The following is a 27307-nucleotide window of genomic DNA, read 5'->3' as shown; positions in this document are numbered from 1 at the left end:
TCACTATGAATCAGTTTGTAGTTCTCAGTTCATGTTGATTTGTAATACAGGTGTCACAAAGTTAACATATATTGTAAAAGTAATTATGCATTCATACTGTTCTAATGTGATTTTTTCTTTTTTACCCCGTTTGCAAATTTAGAAGTAGAGAGTTAAATGTTCTTGAAATAGGTCTTGTTGTACAGCAGACATGAAAGGAAAGGTAGTGGGTTAGAGACGAACCGAGTTGTTTTAATTTGAAATCATCCTCAAATCAGAACTTGGCCCATGATTGAAGGACTTCACTTGACAGGGTATCTGAAAAGGATAATTGTAGTTCTCATAGTTTAAGAAGTGGAAAAGTTAACATTTAATAAATCAATTCTCCATATTTTGTACTTTATTCCCATTATAATCAGTCATTGTATAAATATTGTTGCTAAATACAAACTTTCAAATGTTGAGGCTAATTTACAGTTATATGTGAAGTAGTAAAAGAAAAGACTTACAGCAAGTACTCTACCATGGCTTCCATTTCAAGTTGAATTTAAAGTTATAAAGTTGTGAAAATGGGTGATATTGGTCTTCTGGGTTGTAAACTTAGGTATCTACCTAGAAATCCACACAGCATTACAACCCAGAAGACCAACACTGACATACTTGATGAGTCATTCATGGTGAATATCTTATTATTTTATAGCTCACTGGCCTCATAATTCAGAAATATATATATATATATATGCCTCCCATAACAAATATTGGCTGTCCTAAGTTTACTAAGAACGGTTGAACAATGTATTTCATATAAGAGTACACTGATGTAACATACTTATTGTGTACAGTAATGTTAAAAAAGGAGTATGTAATAGCTCTTTCAACAATTCTGTAGACTGTGGTCAGATGTAATGGTCTGATTGACTTCATCTCAGTTATTCATTCTTCATTAGTAATCTGCAATTAAATTTTAGTACTATAAACAGTCACTACTAAATACCACAAAGTATATGAATCACTGTTTAATTATGAGATTCATTGTTAAGATAGAGGCAATAGGTTCCTCCAAAACATTGATAATCACCTACAATTATGGTGTCACAACCCAGGCGGCCACAGTTGAAATTCCACAATTTAAAATAGCAATAGAATCTTCAATCTCAACAATTTATGTAGCACTGTAAACACTAAAATAATCAAAAATAACTTCGTCCAAATTGCTTATTGGAGCTTTAATGTTACTCATTTAAAATGAAGTTATGACTTATTACAAAGAAGTGCTGCTTATACAAGTCTGTAGACATAATGTGGCAGCTGCACAAAGACTGTTTTTTTCTCAAAATTATATTCCACCACCTTATACTGAGGCCACAGAAAGAAATCCCATGAGGGGTGAGGATGACAGGGTTCAAGACTTCCCTGTCTGTCTACCTCTGGCCTGTCGGCCAGCCAACATACTTTCTGCTAGTGCACTACCAGCATTCCTGTAAACAGAACCAGTACAGCTGGAGGGGGGGAAGTGTAACTGCTCGCAAGAGATGAGGAGGGGGCCAATCCATGGGATTTCTGTGGCCTCATTATAAATTACTGTTCTAGAGACACATACAAGGTTATGAAAGACCATAACCTTTCTGCACTTAGAATAATGTCCATCACTTCTGCTCTGAAGTTTTCACAATGATGACCTGAGCATTAGGATACCTCTGTTTGAATTCAGTGAGCTCTTTCACTGTCTGTGGTTGACATGTTACAATACCGTCACTTTCTTTTCCTATCAGCATTAAATCTTCCACTTTATCATTCATCTGCAATGAAAATAATTCTTTTATTACTATTTCTTCTCCTTTTATTCTCTTATATATATCTGCTCAAGAGAAATCAGGCAAAGGAAAGAGTGTCAGGTTACAAGGAACAAAGATTGGTGCAAATGTTTACAGGCTTGATGAAACAGCTTGTGCAAAAAAGATTTTTTGACACCACCACCCAATTTTACTGACACAGAACTGCAGTGCACTGTATACAGAATTCTCTTCTTGGCAAAAGAAGTATTTTTGTTACACATTCTTTGCACAAAGTGGACAAGGAGAATGCACATAGTGTAGAAAAAGTCCATCTGTCTGTAGGTACTTCATCTCTGAAATCACTGTATGGATTTCTACGAAGTTTAATACTGGGATGACCTACACTGAGTTATCAGGCAAATGTAATTCGTATGTACTGTAACAACAAAACACCAACTAACATGCAAACAATAAAAATATTCACTTGAAACAATATAAAAACAACAATATGTGTACTCTGTTTATTATACTTTCCCATTCTTTTTACAGAATGGACCTCTCAAATTTTAGGCCCCAGTAACCCTCACACTATTTTCTAGGATTCTTCTTGCTAAAAGTAACAACTTTGGGCATTTTAAAATGCATTATTTCAAGTTTCTGAAGAAATATAATTTAGTCAGCAAAGAAGGTAAATTGTTGAAGGTTATAGAACCTGCACCAATTTATCTTCTTTCCAGTAAGCAACAAAGAGTGGACCACAAGGCCAATAGTCAAGCTGAACCAAAGATATATTAAAGCTAGCAAAATAAAAATAAAAGGCATACATGTGTTACATACTGCACTTTTTTTTTCAAGACAACCATTTTTAATCTTAATATTTTATTTCTTTATCAGACTTATTTTATTTATTACTCATGCCCAAATTGTCAATAATCTGTTACACTTTTTGTGAGCTCTAACACCTGTTAAGAATGTGAAAAACATACTGAATGAAAAAAGAAAAGTCTGTGCAAATAAAATGTGCAAGACACAAATCCAGGCATTCTACACTCTACATAAATTTCTTTAATTAAAGGCTGATACACAACACTGTGAAGAAAATATATTGGACTCAAAACATCAAATGTGTGTGTTCTACACCATGTATTTATTCAAACATGCACTTTACTTACATTCAAATTAGAAGTCTGTGGCAGGTCCAAACCTGAAGCTACAAACAGCTCCAGTTCAGATAAGCCTATGGGCTTCTGCTGAGCAGCAGTCTGGTCTTTGCTTTTTTGTTTTTTCTTACTGTTCGGTTTCTTCTTAGGATCTGTATAAATAATACCAAATGCAAGATAAAATTCTTTTCTGTACCTACTAACCAAAGCTATGCCATATACTCCAAGAAATTACATTCTTCAACATGGATACATAATATTAAAACACCAGCACTCTACACTCTATACCAGATTTTCTGTTTCAAACAGGTATCAGTTCAATATAGTTACTCTCCTGGACAAGGTACTGCAAAATATCATCACATGTTTGTAATCCAAAACAGATCCCAGAAAGTAATACTGTGTATGTTAAAAAGTAGGCCATATCTAAAATTTCCTATTTTTCTCCCTCATTCTTTCTTGTTGTAATCCATTAAACAATGGATAGGCTACTGGCAGTGGTGCAACATCAGTAATTGTGTAGGTCAGGACAGTTATGTGGAGTTGATGTTAGTGGTGGAGGTGTTGCAGCAGTATGACATAAGGGGTTGTTGCACTTCATTATAGAACATCACACAACAGCACAGACAATAAAGAACAAAAAATAAATAGAAAATAACCAGAAAACAAATAATAATAGAATATATAAATGAACCAACATCACAAAGGATAAAAAAGGATAAAAATAATCAGAAATAAGTTATAATCAATATCTTATCTGCATCTACAGCAAAAGCTATCCACGGGCCCAGAGCTGTGCATTCAGTTTCACCAATTCACTCCCCCATTTTGACCATCGGGACTACAAATTAAGGCCTCTCATGGTGCATCACTCAGAAAATCCACAGGCATTTACAATTTTGTGTGTTTTCTATGTAATTTCTGTGTATAACAAGTCACCTGTAATGCAAAGTGTTACCTAATGCAAACAATGTCAAAATATGTGACATAAGCAGATTTATGTTACATGTGTGTTGAACAATGAATATCACCGAACATACCACAGAGAATGATGCTAACCTGTTATACTGTTTCCACCAGTAGCTCCTGAATCAGCAGACTCGCCATCATTTTCTGATGATTTAACATCACTTTTTTTTTCATCTTCCTCTTCACTGTCATCAGGAATCCTGGAGTCAATTACGGTATTATTAGCTGAAATACTAAACAGCGTGAAACACAAATTGCATATGCAGTCTTGCTTTGTTATTAAATATGTGAATTTTTGCTAAACAATTTTGTTACCAAAATTCAGGGTACAAGTATTTTTGATTTCATGTTTTTATGTGTTCTTTGCACACATTTCATCTTGAAAACCCCTGCACTAGACTATCCAAATGTCATAAAAAACACTATCCCTGCAGAATATGGTCATAGAGGCCTGTTTGTATGTGTGAAAAATCTGTGTCAAATTATTTTTGCCTGAATCTTTGTATTTTCTACTGTACCCAGATGAAGAAAAATTAAAATGGTACTGATTGTGACTCATGGCTGTATTGTACATTATGAGTAATTTTATTGATGAAGATGGCTGCCTTCTGGGTTGTAGCGCCGTGTAGTCTGGAGGCTGATAATGGAGGCAACAAGGCCCTCTGATATGTTGGTGAACTATCAGACTACACAGCACTACAACCTAGAAGACAGCCATCTTTGGACTCACAGCAGTGAAAACCTCAAATCCTACTTAATTGTATTGATAAATCAATTCTAAAGGCTTCAAGACCATAATGATATTTAAATTAATCTATACTTACGTATTTTTTGCAGCTTTGGGTTTCTTTGGTTTCTTTTTCTTAAAAGTTGTCTTGCTTGGATTTACTACCAGAGGAGTTGAACTGGGTTTCCTGTAAGATCAAATTCTGTGTAATGCATGCTACAACACAGGGCTTCAATAAACATATAAGGATATAAACCTAGCAGCAGTTTAAACCTTCATCATCCTAAAAAATCTGTTCCTCAAGTCCCTGATCAAATCTTGGAGTGATGGAAGGTTGTGTGATCATGTATGGGGAGAAATGGATGACAGTAACTGGCAAGTAGTGTGAAATGTGAACACTAATATGGGAGGTGAAGATCTGTTTTGAAATATAGAAAATTGCAAACATATTATCAAGATTAGCAACCCTTAGACTAGCAGCAAAGTAACAGTACTTAAGTTTAAAGAATATGCAACCTGGTAAAACCAGTCTCTCTCTCCCCCCCCCCCCCCAAATTTAATACAATATATGTAAAATTCTGCTTAACTCACTTGTCCTGCTGTTGCTGCTTCAGTACGGCTTTGATTGCTTCTATTTCTTCAGGAGTTAACTGGCTGTTACTGAATTCACTAGGAGATTCACTCAGATGACTGAAAATGTTAAGATGATCATTTCAATAACTGCACTTTTAAAAGTTCAATAAAATTATGTAAGCATATTGTACTACAATAAAATTTTCTTGGGCGATAAGCCACGTCAAAATGGAATCATTGTCCAATGTTTCAGAGACAGTTTCTGGTGGTCCCCCATCTCGCTACAGAAGAAAACTCACGATACAGACAAGAGGCCCAAGAAAGTGACACGTGTTATTCTTTACCTGTCAAATGACTGTGCTCTACCACCATTAATGATATCTATTGCACAGTATGGTATGACCCGCCCTGCATAAAGACCAGAAATGCCGAAATGTGGTTTAATTTCCCTGCAGGATAATGCAGCACCTCACTGCCAGTGCTGAGCTAAATGCAAGTCTGGGTTGGGAGGTGCTTCCACAACCTTATTCTACAGAACAATTCCCATGTGATTACTACTGTGGGGAAGCTGGTTTAAATCTGCACATTTTTCCACCACCACCTGAACAAACAATTACTGCAATATGATTAATACTCTCATTGCCAACAGGTCAGGGCCACTGACTCAGTGGAGATTATGTTGGGAACAAATACATGTGCACTGTGACACAATTTAAATTGATTTGTTGTGTCTGTAGCATGAGTGATCACTTACAGGAAACTTCTGACAGTGCCCTCATATGTGATGTTTATAGAGAGTAAAGTCGTCCTATGCGACACCATGAAAGTGTCTAGCAGAATGGAAGCAATCTTATGTCAGCAACAGTTGAAAGCAAGTATCTGCTTCACACCCCAACCATGTTATGCCAGATAAAGAGTTTCTAAATGAAATTGTGATAGGAATCTGGGTGGGAGCCATAGCTGGTCTCAATATTATGGCAGAGATAATCTATTCTCTGCCTGCCATGAAAGAAACCACATCTGTCCAGCCCACAGCCTCTTCCAGACTGAGCAATTATGAATATGTGGAATTCAAACCAATCTGCACATACCTTTTTTGGCCTTGGCCGGAATTATGTAACTGCCCACGATGACGGTGTAACTGGCCATGTTGAGGCTGGAACTGGCCATGTTGAGGCTGGAACTGGCCATGTTGAGGCGGGAACTGGCCATGTTGAGGATGGAACTGGCCATGTTGAGGATGGAACTGGCCATGTTGAGGCTGGAATTGACCACGAGGTTGCTGAAACTGGCCTCTTTTATGGAACTGACCCCCGCGCTGAAAGTAACCTCTATTGGGACCATGATATTGCTTATTCTGTGTTTCAGCTCTGTTGCTAAATTCAGAATTGGTATTGTGCTGCTTGGGCCTGTTATCAGAATGGGAACCATGATCATGACCAGAAACCGTATTACTGAAATGTGGGCTCGCATATCTGTCACCATATTGTGGAAATGTTTGAAGTTGTTCTGGATATTTCTGGTACTGCTTTCTCTGGAAGGGTTTATCTTGGAAGCCCCCTGGTTTACATTCTGCATGGTCAACCATCTCAAGGTTTTCTGTGGACTTCCCTTTGTTCTGATTGTAAGGATGCTTTCCTTGACCAAACAGAGCATCACCTTTGTCCTGTCTGCTAAATTTGCTAAAAGCACCTTGTGCATGACCTTGGTTCTGTGGCCTCCTATCAGAAAAATAAAAAATTAATATTACATCAAATGACATGCATGAATAACACTTCATTTATAAACGGTTCTGATTATGGTGTATTGCAGTCTGGATTACTTAGTTGCTGGATGATGGACAAAGTCCAAAAACTCAGTAAGCCAGCTGAATAACACCTCTTCCCAAATGCTCTGTTGCTAATCACATATTTTACCATAATTCCAGACTACATACCTGGCACCATAACCACCACCACCCCCACCCCCTCCATTTCCACCCCTGGTAAATGGCTCTCCTGGGGTTCTCTGTTCATGCCTGCAATGATGAAATTAGTTCATTATATATCAAGAGATTTCTATGGAGGCACAAATGAACATAAGTAGCTTACAGTATATATCACTTGATGAAAAAATTGTACTTCTGGAGCGGAGCTGAATCTATCACTATATACTGTTAGCTTTTTGTCCCATACGAATGCAGTACAAGTAATGTTGACAACTGTAACAATGAGACTGTTTGATTAACAACAGAATTCATGAAAGTTCAAAGCCATTACTAGCTTATTTTAGGACAATGATTCAAAATAGGTATCATGTTTACTTGGAAAGAAATCTATTCAATGACAACATTTTCAAGGGTTGATAATGTAATGTACATTTTAAGAGAAGATAATGAATTATAAGTTTGTTCTGAATAAAATCTGAGAACTAATAATATTCTATTAGACTCACATAAATCTCGCGTTTAAATATCAAATTGTGGTAACAAATTTCAGAACCGAGTATTTTCTTTGTGGCCTGTTGTAATAAACGAGTCCAGTGATTCTGCGATTGCTGGAATCATGCATGAAAGTCTTCAATTCTGCAACTTTTCTTTGATAACATAACCAAATCACTTCTCTTTGAATATAACTTGAGTTCTAGAACATAAAAACCATCACCCAGGACTAGAGCTGAGGAATACAGAGAATGGGGGCAACTGTCATAAGGTTTTTGGCCTGATATTTCTGCAAGATCAAAGCAGAGCGAGTGGTAGTATCGACATTCTGCCATTCAGAATATTTGTGCAGGAATGCTGATTCAGTTTTCCCTTGTGAGACAAATAGTTGATATACAGTTCCATGAATGTCTAAGAACATGCCCCTAACCCTAAGTGTCTTTAACAAAAGTCGATTTTTAATTTCAATAGCCAGTCAAATGTTTAGTTCTGCTCATTGTTTTCTCTCCAAATGCAAGTTTTAACACACTGTAAGATTCTGTAAAAGTTTTCACAAATTTTAAACACAACTCTATACACATGCATTGTTCTTCAATTCTATGATTTTTTGAAAAGCCTAAGTGCAGGTATATCACTATAGAAACCAGACTTCATGTCACTTTCACTAGTAATTAACATTAATAATATATGGAAAAATTTGCATAAATGTTGCATACTTTAATCATTACACAACATTACTGTGTTATCACCCACAACGCTTCACAAATTCCTTCACCACCAATGACATGGTTCCACATGAAATAATCCACCTCATTTCACAGGAATTTAGCATGAACTGTGAACCTTTTAACTAACTAAATAGATGGCTTACCGAACACGAATGTTCATCACCAAATTGACCAAAGCCCTCCACAGGACACCGTCCTGGGCCAACAAAATCCAGTCTCCTTCAACTGCTATCTACCATAGATCCCACCTGACAGTATCCTCCCATCTACAACTAGGTCTCCCCAGCGGTCTCTTCCCCTCAGGCTTCCCAACCAATACCTGGTGCACACCTCTTGTCCCATCCATGCATGCTACATGACCCGCCCATCTCATTCTTCTTGACTTTTTTACCTGCACAAAATGTGAATCATAATGTTGCCAACAATAAGTCTATGACAGTAATAAGGATCCACAATTCAGAACCAGTGCGGATAATTTAGCAATAATGTTTGAATGTTCTTACAATTTACTTTCTCGCATTTCTTGAAGTTCTTGTAACATTTCTGCAAGCTTCCTCTGTCTTGGTGTAAATCCTGATCTTTCTCCTGCAGACAGAAATACAATTTTTACATTTATTATGAAATACAGACGATGAAAAACATCAAGTTAATAAAGTGAAATGGGTTCCTCTGGCACATATTTGTAACCATATTAAATTAAATAAAATGTTTGCTGTGCATCACTCTTGCTTGTCCATTACCATTTATGTTCTCCAAAATCTTTTACTCTTTCTCTCGCTAACTACCACCAGCAGTTTCTTGTTACCATTTAGTAATCATTTACACAAGTATGATATATACTTTCAAACTGAATATCAAAAATTAAATCTCAGTGAGAGGACTTAAGGGTTAAAAGCAATGAAAATTAGTTTTGAGTTTTCAATATTATTTAAATTATACTCAATAAATATCATGAAAATTGTGAATTTCTCTTTCCACATTGTGATTCTGTGGTTCTCGTGTTGGTATTACTAGGTTGTATTAATGATGCAGCAAAAAAACAAAATTCTGATGGCACAATTTTCACATAAAATTTCTTAAACAGCATACAGTTAATTTATGAAGGCCTGAGAAATGCAAACCTCCCCTCCACAAGTCTGTTTTCATTCTAAGAATTAGGAATCATAATTACAAAAACCAACACTTGTTGGAGATGGATTAAAACTCCATAGCATATAATTAAAATTTCAAATACTGCAGCACTACAGAACACATGGCTCTTATCAACTAAACACAAATTACCTTCTGAAGCATGAGCCCCCTGATTCATCATCAGCTGATTCATGCTGCGATTCAGTTCTTCCACTGAAATAAAATCAATTGCACACTACATATTTTCTCCACCTGGAAAGACAACTGTAGTTCCCTTTAGATCTGCTTATCTTTCTTGATAAAATTTTCATGTTTCATTCAACACGATCTTAATTAGATTTAATGTGGCTCACTGGTTCTGAGTTCAACTCTAGGTTCATCTAAAGCAGTGGTATTCAACCTGGGGTACGCGAAGACATCTTAGGGGGTATGTGAAATTTAAAAAATATATATATATATTATTTTATGATAAACACTGAATAATGAGTAATGTAATTTATTTTAGATGTAGATTATATACTATGTATAACTTTAATTATATACCAACAACTTTGGGGGCACAAAGTTGAAGAGAAATTATATCTGGGGATACACGAACAAATAATGTTGAATACCACTGATCTAAAGGAGCATAATGAAATGTTTCTGAACACATGACAAAAGTCAAATGCATTTAAAAACCACAAAATATTGTTCAATGGCACACACATACACACTATTGACATAGAAGAACCTATCAATCATCATTGTAAATGTTACTTCATGAACTAAATATCCTAAATAAATTAGCATAAGGCAATAGACAACAATAACTGAAGTGGTTACTATCCTCATAATTTCTGCTGTCTTCATGAATTTAATTTTAAGCATGCATAACATTTGTGTATTTTTCAACTAGTACAATCTTACTTTTAACTTTATACAGATCTCTTTCCTGCACAGTTGCATGAAGCTCGGCTGTCTGTTTGGTCATGTTCTGCTCTAGGAGCTGCATCATGCGATTTACCAGATCTCCTGTATGAATAACACCTGTACATTAGTGTTACTTGTCTCATTCAGAGTGGAGAACAGATTGAGGGTATCTGAGAACAAAGTGCTGATTTTTTTTGGACCTAGGAGACGGGCAGTAACAAGATGATGAAAAAAGTACATTATGTGAATCTTCAAAATTTATACTCTTCACTTTTATTGTTGTGGTGATTAAATCACCGTTGAGACACATGATACATGCAAGGGAAATGAGAAATGTATATAAGCATGATCAGAAAAGAAACCACATGTTCAGAGACCTTGGAGTAGATGAGAGGATAATGTTAAACTGGATCTCGGTGCAACGGTATGACATGGACTGCATTCAAATTGTTGAGGATAGGGTGCAGTGACAGGTTTGTTGTAAATCAGTGACTGTTCAGGTTCCATAAAATAGATTTCTTGATCAAATTAGCAACTGACTTTTTGCTGTATTTAGAATATTATTTACTTTTATAACCTACACATTATGTTAACCTGCTTTGGGATATTCTTTCATTTCAAGTTTTGCATGTTAGAACTCATGACCCTTCATACTTCTAGCACAGTGTTTTTAAACAGTTTTCATATTATGTCAGTGTTGGTCTTCCGGGTTGTAATGCTGTGTGAGCTTGTAGGAAGAGACCAACATTACTAAGGGCACTGCCTCTATCTTTAGGATTGAAGAGAGGATTTTAGGAAGTGGATAGCTTATATAGTTTACAGAAAGGGATAAAATCTCAATTTTCATACTACTCACTCTCGGATGCACTTGCAGAAGTAGAATTCTCAGTCAAGACATTTTGCATAATTTGACGTATACGTTCCTCTTCCTCTGAAATGTGAAAAGAATTGTATTTACATGTTACCCATTGATCTGAGGTTGAAACCCCATTACATAAATTTAGTCGAGCACCTTGTGTCACTTCACCAACATTCCTCTACTGGTGAAGAGGCATGTTTAACCTTCCTGTCTGTCACTCCCTGCCTTAGCCATTAATACCAAACATCCTATCAGTCCTACAGACTTAGAATTGTATAACCTGTACTCCAGACCAGACAAGTACCATATCGGAGATTAAGCCCCTAACTTATGGCTGAGGTTTGGTAATATACTGCCCAGCAATGGCACACCTCACATCACAGGGATAGATGGAACAGTATCAAAATGATGATTAACTGGAGAAACTGAGGATCTCGAGAAACACCTTCTCCATTGCCACTTCATTCATCATATATCATAGCTGAATTCACATGCAGCTGAAGTGGGCCTTTGCAGTAACAAACCACCATCTTGCCACCTGACCTATGGCACAGATCATAAGTTCAGTATTCATACAAAATTTTGACAGTGGATTTTTAAGATGAGTAAGTTTGGGGAAATTTCATTTTGCAGAATTTGGAAATTATGTACTTTTATTTTCCATTTCTAGAACATAATTATGAAAATGAAGATGTGCAATCTAAGGAATTCAGAAAGAAATGATCTTTCTGTGGTGGACACAACAGAACTCATCTTCGTCTAATTCTGAGATCTGTAATAATTACAGTTTTATTTAAATGCCTCCAAATAGTGCCTATGCACAAAGCATTTTCATAAATACATAGATCTTCAACTCATATATCTCACCTTGTGACTTCCCTGATCTGTTCATGGCAGCAACGATCTCCTTTATGATATTCATTCCCATCCAAATCGAGTTATCCATGTCTGGAATAAAAATTACAGTCCTAGACATGACATTCAGAGCCGCTGTTCCCAGTATTCAAAATTAATAGATTTAATAGTGGTGTTTTTGCATATGCAATTAAAGCAGTGAGATCAGACATCACAGATGAGTGGTTAGCACTTCTGCTTTGTCCTAACATAGCTACCTTCAGTCCGTCTATGCAAATGGAAGGATAGTAAGTTAAATTAGGCCATATCTATCAGGACACACAGTTCAAGACAGCTAACGAAGACCAATCAATGATGTTCTGGGTTTTGGCATCAAGTGGATTCACTGCCAACATTTTGGAGAAACATTGACATCTACTTGTTAGTCTACATGGTGCCAAAACCAAGATCATCCTCACTACTGTGAATACCGTAAGGCTCACATCTTAGCCTAGTTCACATAAATATTCCCTAATTTTCAATTTCTTCTAAACCGCTGTAAAACCTTCATTCAGCTGTTTAATAATACTGAGAAAATTCTTTAGTGATACCACCACCATAAGGCATGTACCCACAAGTCACACCCGCATTAATAAGTTCCGTTCCACTATAATTACAATAAAAATTCTGCTTTTGTGTCCACTTGTCGGTTTCAAGCACCCGTTACTTTGGAGAAATGAACACTAATGTGTAGGAGGCTGCACTGTACAGCAACACTGACTACACTGCCATTACCCTAAAAGACATTTTGTGATGAACGGCAAAAAAGCCTGATATCTTAAAAGCTATCAATTCCTTACACCTACTAACAGAAAAAAGTCCGAGGAAGATACCACCAACGAATTTCTTTCTTGCGCTTATTTCGAAGATCAATGGGAAGAATCTAGGATTCCCCTTTTCAACTCGCCACGTCTCGATTTCGCTTTTGTAACTCAAATGTTTTAATCACGTGACTGACCTTGACAACTTGGTGTTGCCTACCATCAAGGACAAGGAAATGTAAAGGTTGCAGAATTTCAGAATGTAGAAATTTCACTTAGTAATGTACGGACGTATTTGTCTAGTTGCTCTCTGTTACGACCCATCTGCCCAAGCATTTACCTTTCATTTACGTTTCATACATGTGACCACTTGTGCTGCTTGTAAACTTGGCAACTGAAGGAGTGGAAGACGCTGACTGCACGAGTACATTGCCGACAAAAGATAAGGTTGAAATCAATACCACATTAGCAAGTTTCGTCGCATTTTCTTCTTTATTTTAAATGTGCGTTTATATAATTAATTCGCTCCAGTCTTTTTAACAGCTGCAACCGCCTGCCACAGCAAGTGAAGGGACCCATGCAAAAAGGACTTGGTTCCTCTTTAACAAACTTTTTAATAACTAAAATCATGTTGAAATTTTAAATTCTTGCTTGAAACTACAACACGGTGTCACTCCATTTTTACAGCAGCAGTGTACCAAACTGATTATCACCAATGCATGCAGTTTTTTATGTATGACATAATGTAAAATTTATTTTGGCTGGAACTGGGGCCACACCGTTTTTTCACAGGTTCCAGTGAGAATTGTATCTTATGGAAGTAGATTATGAGGGTGAAGGTGAATGGAACAGCAGAGGACAATGTAAAATAGGGAGGGGTTTTAGGAACTCTTTCATCATACAGTTAGTTATTACAATTGTTGTTGCTACTGCCGCTGCTGCTACTGGGCAAACAAAGTCCCATTGCACACTTACATATCAAACACACTTGATAAGCTTCGTATGAATCATTTGTTCAGTTGGTTTTTCAGAACGTTAGCTAGGGTCTTGTGAGGCTTGAGCAGAAATTGGTATAGAAGGGAATGAAATATAAATTTCTTTGATTTTAAAGAATAGAATAGAAGGGGGTAGATATAAGATGGCATTAATGTATTAGCAGATGGTATGCAATACATTACCAGAATGTTGTACGTATTTCAAAGCATTATGGAGTCACATAAATGTCTTCCAATAATGACATTTGCATAATTGTTTTAATACAAATTCAGATTTGTTGTTTAATGCCTACAAGGTGGGGTCAAACAATAGAAGTTGCATTTTCTAGCAAAGTACATGAAAGTACCTTTCGTGTTTCTTTTAGTATGAACGAGAAATCTAATTTTAGACACGTTATACAATAATAGAATTTGACATATCCCTTTATCTATGGGGAATGCTCTCTAGTGGTGTTTCGTCTGTGGTATTTAAGTATGTAATCCGTGATGTTTATTCTATGTTGGTATCACAGGTTGTACAACCAACATAGGCCTTTCTGAACCAAATAAATATTTACGATTTCTAGGGGAATTCAATATCTGAAAGACGTTTCTGTTCACAGTTTGCGTATACATTCAAATTGAGTGTAGGAGTTTGTTTAAAGGTGAGTATTGAAAGTGAATGTTGTAGCTTGTGAAGTTGGCGTTCACATAATTGTAACATGAATATATTGGTTCATTGTCGAGAAATTCTTTTAGGTTATTTGTAATAGACTAGGTGTAGAGTATGAGGATGAAACAAATGAAGTAGACACAACTAAATTTCTTGGCCTACAGATTTACAGTAACTTAATTGGAAAACACATTCCATACATTGTGCTTCATCATTTCATATGGAATTATTCTCTGGGTAAACTCAACAGACACTCACACAAAAAAAGATTTTACATTTGAAAGAAAATTATCAGAATAATGGCAGACACTAAAAGGAGAGCCTCATTTAGAAAATTTTATAAGAAATCTAATATTTTTCCTCTCATTTTTATCATTTGTAGTGGACAACTATAAATACAAGATACAGACATAATCTTCATATGCTAAACTCTGAAATCAGTCAGTATCAAAAAGGAGTTTTAATTTATTCCATTTGAACTAATGAATTTCACTTCTAATTTGTTCTTCTATAGGCATATGTTTCAAGGTTTTCATTTCACTGTGCTGTTTTTTCCTTCAAAATTGGAAAATACAGATTCTCCATAGAGAACAAAAAATGTATGTTTTCATAATAAAACTCGTGAAACATTTTGTCATGCCGGTTGCTTTACCAATGGGTTGTGTAAAGGTATAATTCAATTTAACGAGCCCCTTTTCATCCTCAATGTGGTTTCCAACAACATTCACTATTTCACATTTTCCTGTCCTCGTAAGCAGTGAGTCCAAGGCACACTTGCTTGTGTGAGCTCAATAGTGGCATTAAATATCTGCAGACATGGAAAAATGTGCTGCCATGCAGACTTTTGTGTGCTTTTGGTTAAACTGCAGTAGTCATTTTATTATCAGCCAGAATTCAACACATGAACACATTGATGATGTTAGTTTCATTACTGTACATTAGATCAATATGTGAAGAAGGAATCTCCAGTGTCCTGTACCATGTATGTGTACTGCAGGCTCCTTCCTTTGATGTAAAGCATCCAGAGAATGATGCTGAACACTTACCTGTAATGTTAAAAATGTGTGGACCTTTATTTGCACTCCCCCGTACATCTCTATAGAATGCTTAAGCACATTGACAACTTACTTTTTCTCCATTTCATGTCCACTACATGACTTAGGAAATGAATTTTGAAAATCCCTTCTCCCTTGCTTATTCCAATTTATCACACCAGTTTATTATTACATTTGCAGATCATATCATACCTTTCTGAAAGTGATTATTTTACTGTACAACACCATAGGATCTGGTTCAAAGTTTTGGATACCATACATGATTTATCTAGAATCAGATTCACTTTTGCTTTTCCGCACTGTTGCAGGCACAAAATGGCGCTTCCAGCCAACTACAAAGCAATAGCAGCAGCATCTCCAGTTCCTGCAGTAGGCAATCGTGAGTTATCATCTTTTTTATACTGCCGTTGTTTTACAAGCACTTTAATGTTTTCATGTCAGTTAATAAATGTATTAATCCTTAATAACATACGACTTATGTATTAGCAGCTTCCAATTAAGGCTATAGTATGAAAAGGGGCTGTATATATGAATAGCTCGTATCTTCAGGAATCATGAAACAGATCTTCTCTTCTTCCTAGCATGTTTCCAGATTATGTGGAAGGAAGTAATTTATTTAATGAAATGATGAGTTGTCTCATAGCATTACTAATTTGTTGAACTTTGTAAAGTGTGAAGTCTTTTCTGACAGTGAATTTCACAAATATTATAACTTATTGTTAAATGTTTTTCCTATATTCTCTGGTCTGAGATGTATGATACCACTTCTTAACAGTTTATAAATACCCAGTTATAGAAATCTCCAGAAATACTAAAGAAAAATTTATAGCCTAAAGTATATATGTATAATTAATAATTGTTATAAATGCATCTGAAGAAACAGTTGTTTTATTTCAGTACCATAAGTTGGAGTCTGTATTTTGTAGTTCTCAACTTGTGTTTGTTTACTTTCTGTGCTTTTACATTGTGACTTGGAATTAAAAAATCATTAGCTTTGTTGTATTCAGATGTGTTGAAGTTTGACTATTCTACATGTCATTAATATCCTGTTTATATCAGATCTTTTGTGTGCTTAGTTTTTACTTGCACTAAAGTTAGACTTATTTTATATAACTGTTGTCTGTGATTGTGAGGACATACACAAGTTTACTGTAAAGTTGTACATTTAAATAAATATGTAATGTGGTAGTCTGTAGTAAAAGTTACTATGCTGCTACCAATTTCCATGTATGTGTCATTAAAGATTATTGTTTTAAGATGTAATTGATATGTAATTAACATAATGGTATTAATAGCAAAAACCAAGATTAAATGTAAGTATAATTCAGTAGTCACATTGTACACCTTTTTTTACGTGTTGGATTTTTTCATCCACATCACTAGCTGGTATGTATATTTTTATTCTGAGCATGCCCTTATTGCAATCATTATTGTTTAACCTTGGATTAGCTTTAGCTCAGCTTATTTACATTACTTTACTCTTGTAGTGTTAGTGGCATGTAATATTCTTTAGGTATTTATACTGAAACATGTTTCACTTAGAAATTTCAGTGTTTAGCATGTGATATTTTCAAGCAACCCTCATCATGACATGGTGCTTTAGAATTGTCTTGTTTAAAATTAGTTGTATTGTTAGCTTCATCCTGATGCCAGTGAATTGAACTGCAGAAGTTTGTGCTGCCGGGTAAATCAGGTTTCTTCATAGATCTAAACTAGACCTCAGAAGTACAGGTACTGTCAGTTTGCTGAGTGGTGTCCTGGAGAAGAAACTGTTCCTCAGACCTGTTAAATTTGATCCACAACAGAATGTCAGTAACAAGTTTTGAAATTAGGAGTCATTATGTTTATGATGTTCAGAGTATGGAAACCAATTTATCTTTATCCTCTGGTATTTTATTTTACAGGTGTTTGATTTAAATCTAAGCAAGCATTAACAGTCCAAAAGTTTGTCATGCCATTTCTGAGTTCTTACAAGCAGTTACAGACTACTGCTCTTTACTGTCTTATCCCTTCTAACTATTCTTTTTCATCCTTACACGTCATATATTGCACTAAAGAAAGTAGCATTCAGTCCATTAATAAAGTCTATCACATTTCTTATTTTCTTTGAGCTTATATTTATTCCAGAATAAATAACTATTCTTAATATGTTTTGACTATAAAATGTAAGAAGTTGTCTTAAGTTTGGAATTACCATTTCTGAATTATCAGCCTCGTATCTTTATAAAAAGCTTATGTTCATGATTAAAACTGATAGAATAATAGTGATGGAGTTCTGTCATATTTGTGCTGAGAGTGCATTATAATTCTACTCGTTTAATGAAATTTGTGTTTTACTTAGGGCACCAACTGAAATAAAATTCTTTACCAGTACTAAAGGTCTTTATATTAGCATCAAATTCTTTTATTAGTTTAAATATTTCTAAATTGTTCTAGTACATATTTATATTCAGCCTTTATTTTCATTACAAATTTCCATACTTTAGTGTGAGTTATAGTGGCAAGTCTTGTTTTCTGCCTTACATGGAGCTGTGTCATTTTCCTCAGATACAGCTCGTTACTAAAATATGAATCTTATTAAAATCCACCATTTAAATTAAAATATTTTTCAGTGTAGAGATAAATTTGATCTGATATCTGTACTGTGATGGCTTTTGCAGTAATATATCTATATCCATGATAAATGACCATCAAGTCTGATGAGATATGAAAAATTGCAAATCATACTTTTTGAAAAAAATATAGGTATTTATTACACCTGAGATTATGAGCAAAGACAAGTTCCTAGTGCCTTTGACACTACAACCCTCATAGCAGCCTGCTAGTACCCTGAGGTCTAGTAAGGACACAAATATGAAATGTTTCCATGTGAAGCTTTCTATTGCAGTGATGTGGATGAAGCTTTCCTGCATTTCTCGGTCTGACTCACATGCAGGAGAATTGTGGCAGTGCTGCCACTGGGAGTCTTGTCTTCTTGAGCCTAATAGAGGTCCAGAATCAGCATGTGACATGTTCAGTTTCTGCTACTTTCATATGTAGTCAGCCACAGTTTGTTATTTTAGACTAATACTTTGGATTCTCAACAGTTCGTACTTTGGAGTTAATTTCATTTGTAATAAATGCACACAGCTTGTAAACAAATTTTATGGGGAAAAATAATTTAATATAAATGGATAGATATATTGAGGTTTGCAAGTAATTTTGAACTAATATTACTACAACTCGCTTGGATTATTGGAGCTCTTATTATAACTTTGGCTTGGTTGCAGTATGTTTGGGTTCACAGTGGCTGTGCGGTCTGAGGCGTGGGCCTTGTGCCGCTTGGTCGCTGGGACTGTGGGTTCGAATCCCACTGAAGCCATGGATGTTTGTCCACATTTTTCTGTGTTGTGCTGTCCTGTGTACAGGTAGAGGCCTTGCGACGGGCCGATCCCTCGTCCAAGGAGTCCTACCAAGTGTCTATAGATCAAGCCAACGAAAAGTTGGGACCCGCAGTGCTCAGGCACTTGAAGAAAAAATTAATTTAAGTTGTATATAATGTAAATTAAATAAATGGTACTATGATTGAAGCTATGCAAATATGCTTTTATTTGCTGAAGACATACAGATTAAACTGCAATTCTTTGTAAAAACACGCCACACTGTACATTACCAGTAACAGTGATCAGAATAGGATAAATAAAATTGGCTAACAATTAATTGATGTTACAGTCTAACATTCTTCCTTTTGTGACCAGCATGAATAGCTTAGTTATCACAAAACATACAGTCTTCAGTGTAATATTAAAATAAAAGAAAAAGTCTCCAGTGTATAATTACTGAGGTATGGGCATATACTTTGTTTAAAAAGTACTGTTTTCATTGTTCTTTGAAATTCCAACTAGTGGGTTGTAGTTATTTACACAAACAAACAAACTGGAACTCTACTATTTCATTAACCGGTTTATTTGTGTCTGGTTCATGCTTAAAATGCTTGGTTTCGTACTTCTGATACAGGAGTGAGTGAGTTCCAAAAAACTATCATGAGGGGGGAAGTAAGAAACTAGCTAATTCTTTCAGTATAATTTCAGAAATTTCCATGCTTTAGCATGCCATGCCAGATGTGTATGAATTCCATGAACTTGGCATTAAAATGCATTCCATAGACCATAGGGATTATTTTTCCCTGACTAGCAGTTACTTTTCCTGTTGTTAGTTACTATAGTATGGATTATTTGTTAAAGCTAGACGTTGAGAATCCACTGAAAACTTTATAACTTGTTAAATGAGCAGTATTGATAATTTATTAGCTTGTGCATCTGGCATAGATACTCTGTACAATTTACATTAATTGTAGTATTATTTTTGGTTTGTTGAAGTGCATCTATTAACATTTGTCCTTATTTATGCCCATTGAATGCTTTCCTTTGATGTAGATCAGTTTGTTATGAAATGCTTTTTTTGTATTTCTTATTTAGATTTGCTGTCAACTGGTGCCCCTATGACTTTCAACATTTTGAAAGGTAAGATGTCGAACTTGGCACAAACTATTAGACACAAAAACATTTTATAATAAATAAAATATATTCTGACTAAAGCTGTTTTAGAGGCTTAGCAGTTTCTGAAGAGTGCTCATTCATTCTTGTGTTATAGAAGTGTGTTAGAGATAATATAGCAATGCAGTTGGTACTTGTTCATCTAGAGTAAAATCCTTCCTCAAAATAAATGCAGGTGTAATATTTGAAGTCTGACAGATAATGAGAATCAAGTTTTGTGCAGCAGTTTCTAACACTTGTGAGCATTTGTGGCATCACATTCATTGAAACAGGCCAAATATTTTCATAATAACATTACACCTGATACAGTACTTTGGTAAAGCAATTTTTCACCAGTATTTGAACGTCCAATCAACTTGCACAATTTTGACCTGCATATCCCATTCATATTCCCAGAATTAAACATGTTCTTGAAAGATTAATGCTGAAGATATTCAGAACAATATGACAGTAGTACTGAAGGTATTTTAGAACATGATTTCCATCTGTGTTTCATGACATCTCTGGGACGGATTGCATGTATAAAGTTAGGAATACTTTGAAATTGATTGCATTCAATAAAAGTTAATAACAGTATATGTTCATTTTTATAGTCCAGTAATTTAATTGTCAGACCTTGTATGATTTGAATTTGAGAGGCAAAATTGATAGGCCAGTTTTTTATCGGTGTTCAATATCTCTCTCTTTCTATCTATCTATCTATCTATCTCTATCATTCAGTCATCATTCTCTCCATGTTTACACATCACTGATTTTATTTGTGCCATGTACAATCAGTAACTGATATTATCTGTATGTACTAAAACCTATCAGATGCTAACTTAGTAATAAGAAATCTACCTGATTTAAAATGGGGGAAAGGGGAAAAAAAAAACTTTTAGTAAATTTCCACTCTTCAACACAAACTGAAAATGTAATACAAGAATCTAATAGAAAATAATTTATGTGAATGGTTTATTCTTATATTTACTCTTTGAGTTTATCAAAGTATTAACATTCCTGCTATAAATTTGAAAGGATTAAGTCCAACTCTCAACAAAATAAGTATAAAATATTTTAATGCACTAGCAGGAAAGCAAAAAGGAAATTAAGTAAACAAAATTTTTATTGCTTAGTAACAGTGTACTTTATTAAACAATGTTTTATTAAAAGAATAATATTTATGATAGAAATTGCACTGGATGTTAATTCACGCTATGATGCACAGATTTTTATATCATTGTTTTATATTTAGAAAATACTAGTAGATAACATTTTATGTTATGAGGTACATATTTTTCCCAACCTTCTATTGTATCAGATTTCAGAACATCATGATCTCTTACCACATGGTAAAGTGGCTCATATCATACATATATCTCAAGTTAATACCTGCATTTTTCTTATGCTTTTATAGTGCCACATACATGCATAGGGATAACTTTACTATTACCTCGCCTCTACATTGCAGAAGAGTTATGTTGAGTCTTTGTCTATGCTTCCAGCTTATATTTTATTTAATGATGCTTTTAGTATCTCAGACTAAATAGCATTAAATGATAAGATGTTTGTTGAATAATGAATTGGAAAGAATATGGAAGGAATCAGTCGTGGCCTATGTGAGGGACTGAGGGAAACCATGACAAATTTCAGGTCAGGATAGCTAGTCTCTGAGTTGAGATCTGAACCTGGAAGTTCCTGTGTGTGAAGCAGGAGTTTTACCACTTGACTGCAACATTAGGTGCTTATAGTTTATGGTAGTTTGTGACAGCTTTTGACATTGAGTCTAGCAGCTGTTATTGTTGTTAACTGGATCCATAGGCACTGTGCTACATAATGGTGAAGTTGTTTAATAAGAATACATCTGTTTGGAGTGAATACAGGTAGGTGAAGTGGGCGTTGCATGGTTTTATTTTACCTGTTATTGCTTGTTTGTGATATGTGGTGGGCAGCTTGAAAGTTTGCAGATAACATTTAAGTGTCATAATTTAAAGCTTGCAACAAGTACAATACAAAGTTGTCTCATATGTCCTTCACAGAAGCTGTTGTGCCCTTATGACTTGCCTTGGACATACTGATGCTGTGTCCATGACCCCTGCCTGAGTGAGGGCTTTTAGAGTTGTTTACTCTTCCAGCAGGATGGGGCACCACCCCATTTTCATTTAGATGTGAGATAAATGCATGTGGGGGACCAATTCCTTGGTTGTCATTTTCCCCAGACCTGTCACCACTACGTTTTTTCTTCTGGGGTTTTGTAAAATGTAATGTTTGCAAGCCACTGATACCATAGACATTAGCAGAGTTATGGATATGAATCTCATATGCAGTTGACTATATAATGTGTTTCTGTGTATATTTATCATTATTTCATGGTGACTCCTATAGCTCATTAAATTTCCCTAATTCTATTTGTCTCTCATATTGAAAAGCCTTGTATTCTGCATTTAAATGTGTATTTGTTTATTGCAGAGCGTTTGCGAGCATCAAGTGCATCCAGTTCTTCATCTGGATCAGGGGTAAGAATTAAATTGGGCTACTTTATTGCCATATCATTTATTACTGGCACAAGTATCATGGTGCAAACATTCTCTGACAACTGTAACACTGACCACTTATATTTGAGTAATTTTTATTTGATATATTCTGTCCTCAAAAAAAAATAGCTTATGTCTTAAGTGTATAAAAGGTCAGGAAGTATGTTTTGACTATTTACTGTCAGATTATGAAGACATTTGATTAACTGTATAATATTATTTGTTGTGTTTTGCAGAAAGATTCATCAGCCAACCAAAGTCCGTTTGTGACAACTTCTCATGGCCATCCAGGTTTTACCCCTCAAAAAGTGGGAAAAGGATCAAGTGTAAGTAAATCATTTGTCTGCCGAATATGTAAGACACTGCAAATTAAGATTTATCAGTGTGCAGTCTGAAAGTTAATGAAGTTGTTCATCAAATACAGAAAGCAAATTATGCTAAATGCATAGGAAACTGTTGTGCACTGGGTGCATTAAAATTATTGTGGGTTAAAAATAATTTTGCAAAGATAGTTCATGTTTATGTTGCTTCAGACATCTTAAAATGCTGTTGTAAGGTATTAATTTCACTTGACTGAAATGATGAGGTATTGATTTGTAAATACAATCTACATCGAATGGACTAATTTTTTTGGCTTGTGTTTCAGTGGCTTTATTTATAACACATTTCTTCTGTGTTTCTGATTGTAGACAAAAGATGCTCACTGAGCAGAGTAATCTGTGTTTTGTCAAACTTCTGATCCTTTTATGGCTAATCACAGGTTGGCTCATATTTCATTTGCTGATTGTTCTGTGATGGAGAGTTAGCACCAGATATAACAGTGTGTATATTTGGGGGAAGAAACCTAAACAGTAAAAAAGAAAGTGGAAAACTTCCATGAAAATGAAAGTTTGTTTATGTTTGGTATGAATTATCTATGTGTCAGTTACTTTGCTGATTGTCTATTTACTGTACGTGTTTTCTTTATATAATTTGTGTTTCATTTTCTGTTGTACCCTTGTATAAAATTGTTTCTTGTATAGATTTATAATATGTATTGAATGTGTTAAAAAAATTGACCATATTGAAGAGGAAAATACTGCAAATCTCTGTTTCTATTATGAATAAAAAGAGTATGCTAAAATGGGTGGTACATGATGCAGATTCTCTTAATTGGTTTTATGGCAGTGTGCAAGTTAAATGAACATTGAATAATTTATATAAACAGTTTCTGCTGTTTCAGGGGGACACAAGGGTGCCAAAACCACCCAAACCACCAGAAAAACCTCTCATGCCATACATGCGTTACAGTCGCAAAGTCTGGGATCAAGTGAAGGCACAGAACCCAGAGTTGAAGCTGTGGGAAATTGGGAAGATAATTGGACAAATGTGGCGTGACTTGCCAGAAGAAGATAAGACTGAATATGTAGAAGAGTATGAGGCAGAGAAGGTAGGATTGATAATGGTGAAATACAATAATAGTTGTTATGAACTTCAAGGTCTGTACATCTGATTGATTTTTAAATTCCTTGGTAAGTAAACCAAAATATTTCAGTCTTTTTCCAAATTTCATATCTTGTTATGAGTCTGATCTGTACTCAAACAATTATAATTGATAGTGATAATGAATAGGAGTTAGCATTGAGAATAATTATTAGTGAGAATGTTTTAGTTGTTATGAAATACACCATGAGGTGAAGAAAGACAGTCTATGTTTTATTAATCATTAATAAGTAAGTGGTTTCATATTTTTGGGAACAAAAATAATGAATCAAACATTTATTCATGGAGTGCAGATTAAATTTAGAAAGTGCTTGCAACCATGCAGTCCAGAATCTTATGTCAGCCGTCTAAAAAAATTGTAAATATTAAAGTATACTGAATAATACTTTTACTGATTGGTTTGTATGGGTGTGAAGATGGCTTTCTTTTCTCCAGTTTAAAGGCAGTTTTTGTGCCAGCAGAGATGCCAGCTTGTACAGAGTTTTCTCCTTCTGTTGCTTTTATTACTTGAGCATTGGAGATACAAATTTCAGAATATTTGAAGTCTGTATCAAAGCAAATCTTGCATTGATTGTTAAGGAAACTTGGAAGAGACTGAGACTGAAATTATATCCTTGGAAGTACTAAACAGGTTGGCATCTCTGAAATGTGAATTGTGCTGCACGCTTATTACTTATGTTACAGTTAGAGTATGAGAAGAACTTGAAAGTGTACCACAACTCTCCTGCCTATGTGGCATACATTGCAGCCAAGACCCGTGGTAAGTCTGGTAGGTTGACGCCCACTCAACAACTCTTGATGGTCGTCTTGTCTGGTGTCTGTACTTTGCATCTGTTGTGATGACATTTATGATCAAATGCCATTGATTATTTCTGTTGGTCTGAAGTAGCAGTGACAAAAGAGCAGGGAATACTTTCTGGATAGAATTTGAACATACATGGGCATTAAAGGAAGGAAACCTCCACATTTTAATTATTTTCAAACTCTACATCTCACTACACTCTCAGTGAAAGCTACTGTATTCACTGCAAAATGAACTCCATGGAGCAGAGTCCTTTTAGTTAATTATAGGAAAAATATGTTATGCAGTATAGTAAGTCTTGAATCTTTTGTATTTGATAAATTAAAGATCCTTGCTTCCTCAATCAATAAAGTGACAAACTGCAGACTAGATGAACGGTATTTGATTTCTGGAAGTAGTATTACTTTTGTTGTCACATTTACTCCAGACAGTTGTGTGGCCAAAACAGATTCTTACCCAAAGAGTTCTGGTGGTAAATACAGCTTGAGCTGTTCACTCGTATTTATCTAGTATTAAGGATAATTGGGTGTACACCTTAAAAATATGTGATTGTGGCTTCTTTGTCATTACCCACTGCTAATGAAGACTGTGGGTGTATGAAGTTTGATCTTTATTGACACTAATAGGAAAATTAAATCACCCTACTTACTATGTGGCTGCTTATCAGGCTTTAAACTCTTGTGCATTTTAATAGTTTACCAATGACACTTGGCCAGCTGGACTTGTCATCCAATAAAAGTTAAAAATCTCTTGTTATATGAAAAAATATAGTCTGTATATTTTTGTTAATTCTTACACTGCCAGTCAATTTGTTCATCACTCAAAGAGCAAATTTGTTAAATAGTTTAAGGCAGTAGTGATCATAAATGTTTGAGCAGCAATTGTCTAACATAGTACTGAAGAGTAACTACTGTTTTATTGCACAGAAATTATAATATTCCATGAACTGCATTTCTGTTATGCTTATTTGGTATGTAGTGATTTAAAAGGGATTGACACATGTTAAAGTATGTTATTCTGTGTTGACTGAGGTTACATTTGTTTTTCTCTCTCTTTGTTTCTGCTAAATGCAGTGATTGTTCTGAATTATTCTGAAGTGAAGTTTTTTTACATGGTTAAGACTGCGTTTTGATTAGTTTGTAATGAAATATTATTAGCAGGATCAAAATTAAAGAAATTACAATGGGTTAGACATGTTGGCTGTGAAATATTTTTGAATGAAAGTTTGTGATAAATTTCTAATATCTATCTTTAAATTTTTGAATTTATTTCAAGCTGGGACTTTGAAAAGACAAAATCAAATACTACGTTTTTAAGAAATTTTGGATTTACTCAGGATAAGCTCCAACGATAAGTTTTTGTGTTAGCTACACTGGATCTTTATGTCCTGATGCCAGAGAGCTAGTTATTACATTTCAAATAGTGTTGCATCTTTGTACCAAATACAAAATGTCAGATTTAATATGAAATGAAATAGTAGTGTCTTCCCTATCTCTTAACTCTTTATATATTAGTTTAATTTCATATGTATTTACTGTCTTCTGTTTCATAAACATAACCTAGAGCTCAAGAGTTTTAGCATAGTGCTTACGAGGGAACATGCCATATTCTTTTGGTATTTTTACTTATTGCTACAGTTCCTTTCTTCCCCTCCCATATCCCATTCTAATTTACAGTTAAGTAAAACAACATGTACAAAATTATGTTGTTACTTTAAACTTTTCTCAATCTCTTGCATTCTGGTATTGTTTATATACAGTATAATGTTTTAATTATTTACTCGCATAGTTTTCAGTTTCTGTTTAGTTTGAACTCTCTTGCATCACTGTTGAGTTCCAGAACTTCATTTTATTTTATTTGTCATCATATACAACCTAAGTACATGCATGAACTTAATTACTTGATACAAATGAATGGATTCCATAGGATCTCTTTAAGGAAGAAAACATGAAAGTTCTACTGGGTAGTTCACCAGATGATTGAAATTTAATGTGCAGCTTCTATTTTTGGAAGTTTGTAGGATTGCTAACTTAACGTTTAAGGGCTCTACATTTTTCTTGTTTTATTTTCTTTACACTGTAATATATGGTGTAGTGTGCTGTATGATAATGCATTAATATATTTTTCAACTAATGTATATGACAATTTGACTACAAATAGTGATCATTTGCAATGATCCATATTGGAAATCATTTACTAAACAGATACATATTCACTGAAGTTCTGCAAGATAAATCTATCATTGTTTTAAAACACCAAATAATGTGCCATATTCAGTCCTGTATGTATTTGTGCAAAAATTATATATTTGGCAGTTCACAAAATTTTTTGTTAAGTCACTAGTGTGATTCAAAATTAATACTCCCAACAAAGAGATGCCTTACAT

General features: G+C 34.8%; 2 protein-coding genes across 18 annotated transcripts in view; one reads left to right on the top strand and one right to left on the bottom strand.

Annotated features, from left to right (window-relative positions):
- The window catches only part of Bap111 (Brahma associated protein 111kD), a 32865-nt gene that overhangs the window by 810 nt on the left and 4748 nt on the right, over window positions 1-27307 (top strand). The window contains exons 1-8 of one of the 10 annotated variants that reach the window (XM_022081726.2): window positions 13207-13334; window positions 14485-14526; window positions 15898-15968; window positions 20047-20091; window positions 22573-22619; window positions 22874-22963; window positions 23860-24066; window positions 24804-24888. In XM_022081726.2, coding sequence (XP_021937418.1) covers window positions 15905-15968; window positions 20047-20091; window positions 22573-22619; window positions 22874-22963; window positions 23860-24066; window positions 24804-24888 — 538 coding nt within the window. In that variant the 5' untranslated portion in view covers window positions 13207-13334; window positions 14485-14526; window positions 15898-15904. Of the gene's footprint in view, window positions 1-13195; window positions 13335-14394; window positions 14527-14752; window positions 14772-15897; window positions 15969-20046; window positions 20092-22572; window positions 22620-22873; window positions 22964-23859; window positions 24067-24803; window positions 24889-27307 lie in introns of those variants that run through there. The other 9 variants (XM_022081727.2, XM_087355184.1, XM_087355183.1 and 6 more) reach the window with 9 other exon arrangements.
- On the bottom strand, window positions 362-13322 carry LOC110838492 (uncharacterized). 8 transcript variants are annotated; one of them, XM_022081714.2, is made up of 13 exons: window positions 13228-13322; window positions 12100-12180; window positions 11230-11304; window positions 10371-10490; window positions 9612-9674; window positions 8834-8915; window positions 7120-7200; window positions 6275-6904; window positions 5202-5300; window positions 4708-4797; window positions 3974-4116; window positions 2927-3066; window positions 362-1778 (listed from the first exon to the last, which is right to left on the bottom strand). In XM_022081714.2, the coding sequence occupies exons 1-13, from the start codon at window positions 13232-13234 to the stop codon at window positions 1626-1628; spliced, it is 1764 nt and encodes a 587-aa protein (XP_021937406.2). In that variant the 5' UTR covers window positions 13235-13322; the 3' UTR covers window positions 362-1625. The 8 variants fall into 8 exon arrangements, with proteins under 8 accessions (XP_021937406.2, XP_021937413.2, XP_021937412.2 ...); XM_022081721.2 differs by having other exon boundaries at window positions 3974-4083; XM_022081720.2 differs by having other exon boundaries at window positions 10371-10475.

Source organism: Zootermopsis nevadensis, unplaced genomic scaffold, assembly GCF_977971745.1.
Source record: "Zootermopsis nevadensis isolate Lab colony 2312 unplaced genomic scaffold, Znev_1.0 Znev_ptg000024l, whole genome shotgun sequence".
Taxonomy (NCBI): domain Eukaryota; kingdom Metazoa; phylum Arthropoda; class Insecta; order Blattodea; family Termopsidae; genus Zootermopsis; species Zootermopsis nevadensis.
The sequence above is the reverse complement of the archived record's forward strand: the minus strand, read 5'-3'. Positions and strand labels throughout refer to the sequence as shown.

Excerpts from the sequence above, each read along its gene's own strand:
- LOC110838492 (XM_022081714.2), bottom strand. Across the intron at positions 10,491-11,229 it reads TTCTGCAAGTGCATCCGAGA|GTGTTATTCATACAGGAGAT; the intron begins GTGAGTAGTATG and ends ACTAATGTACAG. Across the intron at positions 5,301-6,274 it reads TCCGGCCAAGGCCAAAAAAG|TCATCTGAGTGAATCTCCTA; the intron begins GTATGTGCAGAT and ends TAACATTTTCAG.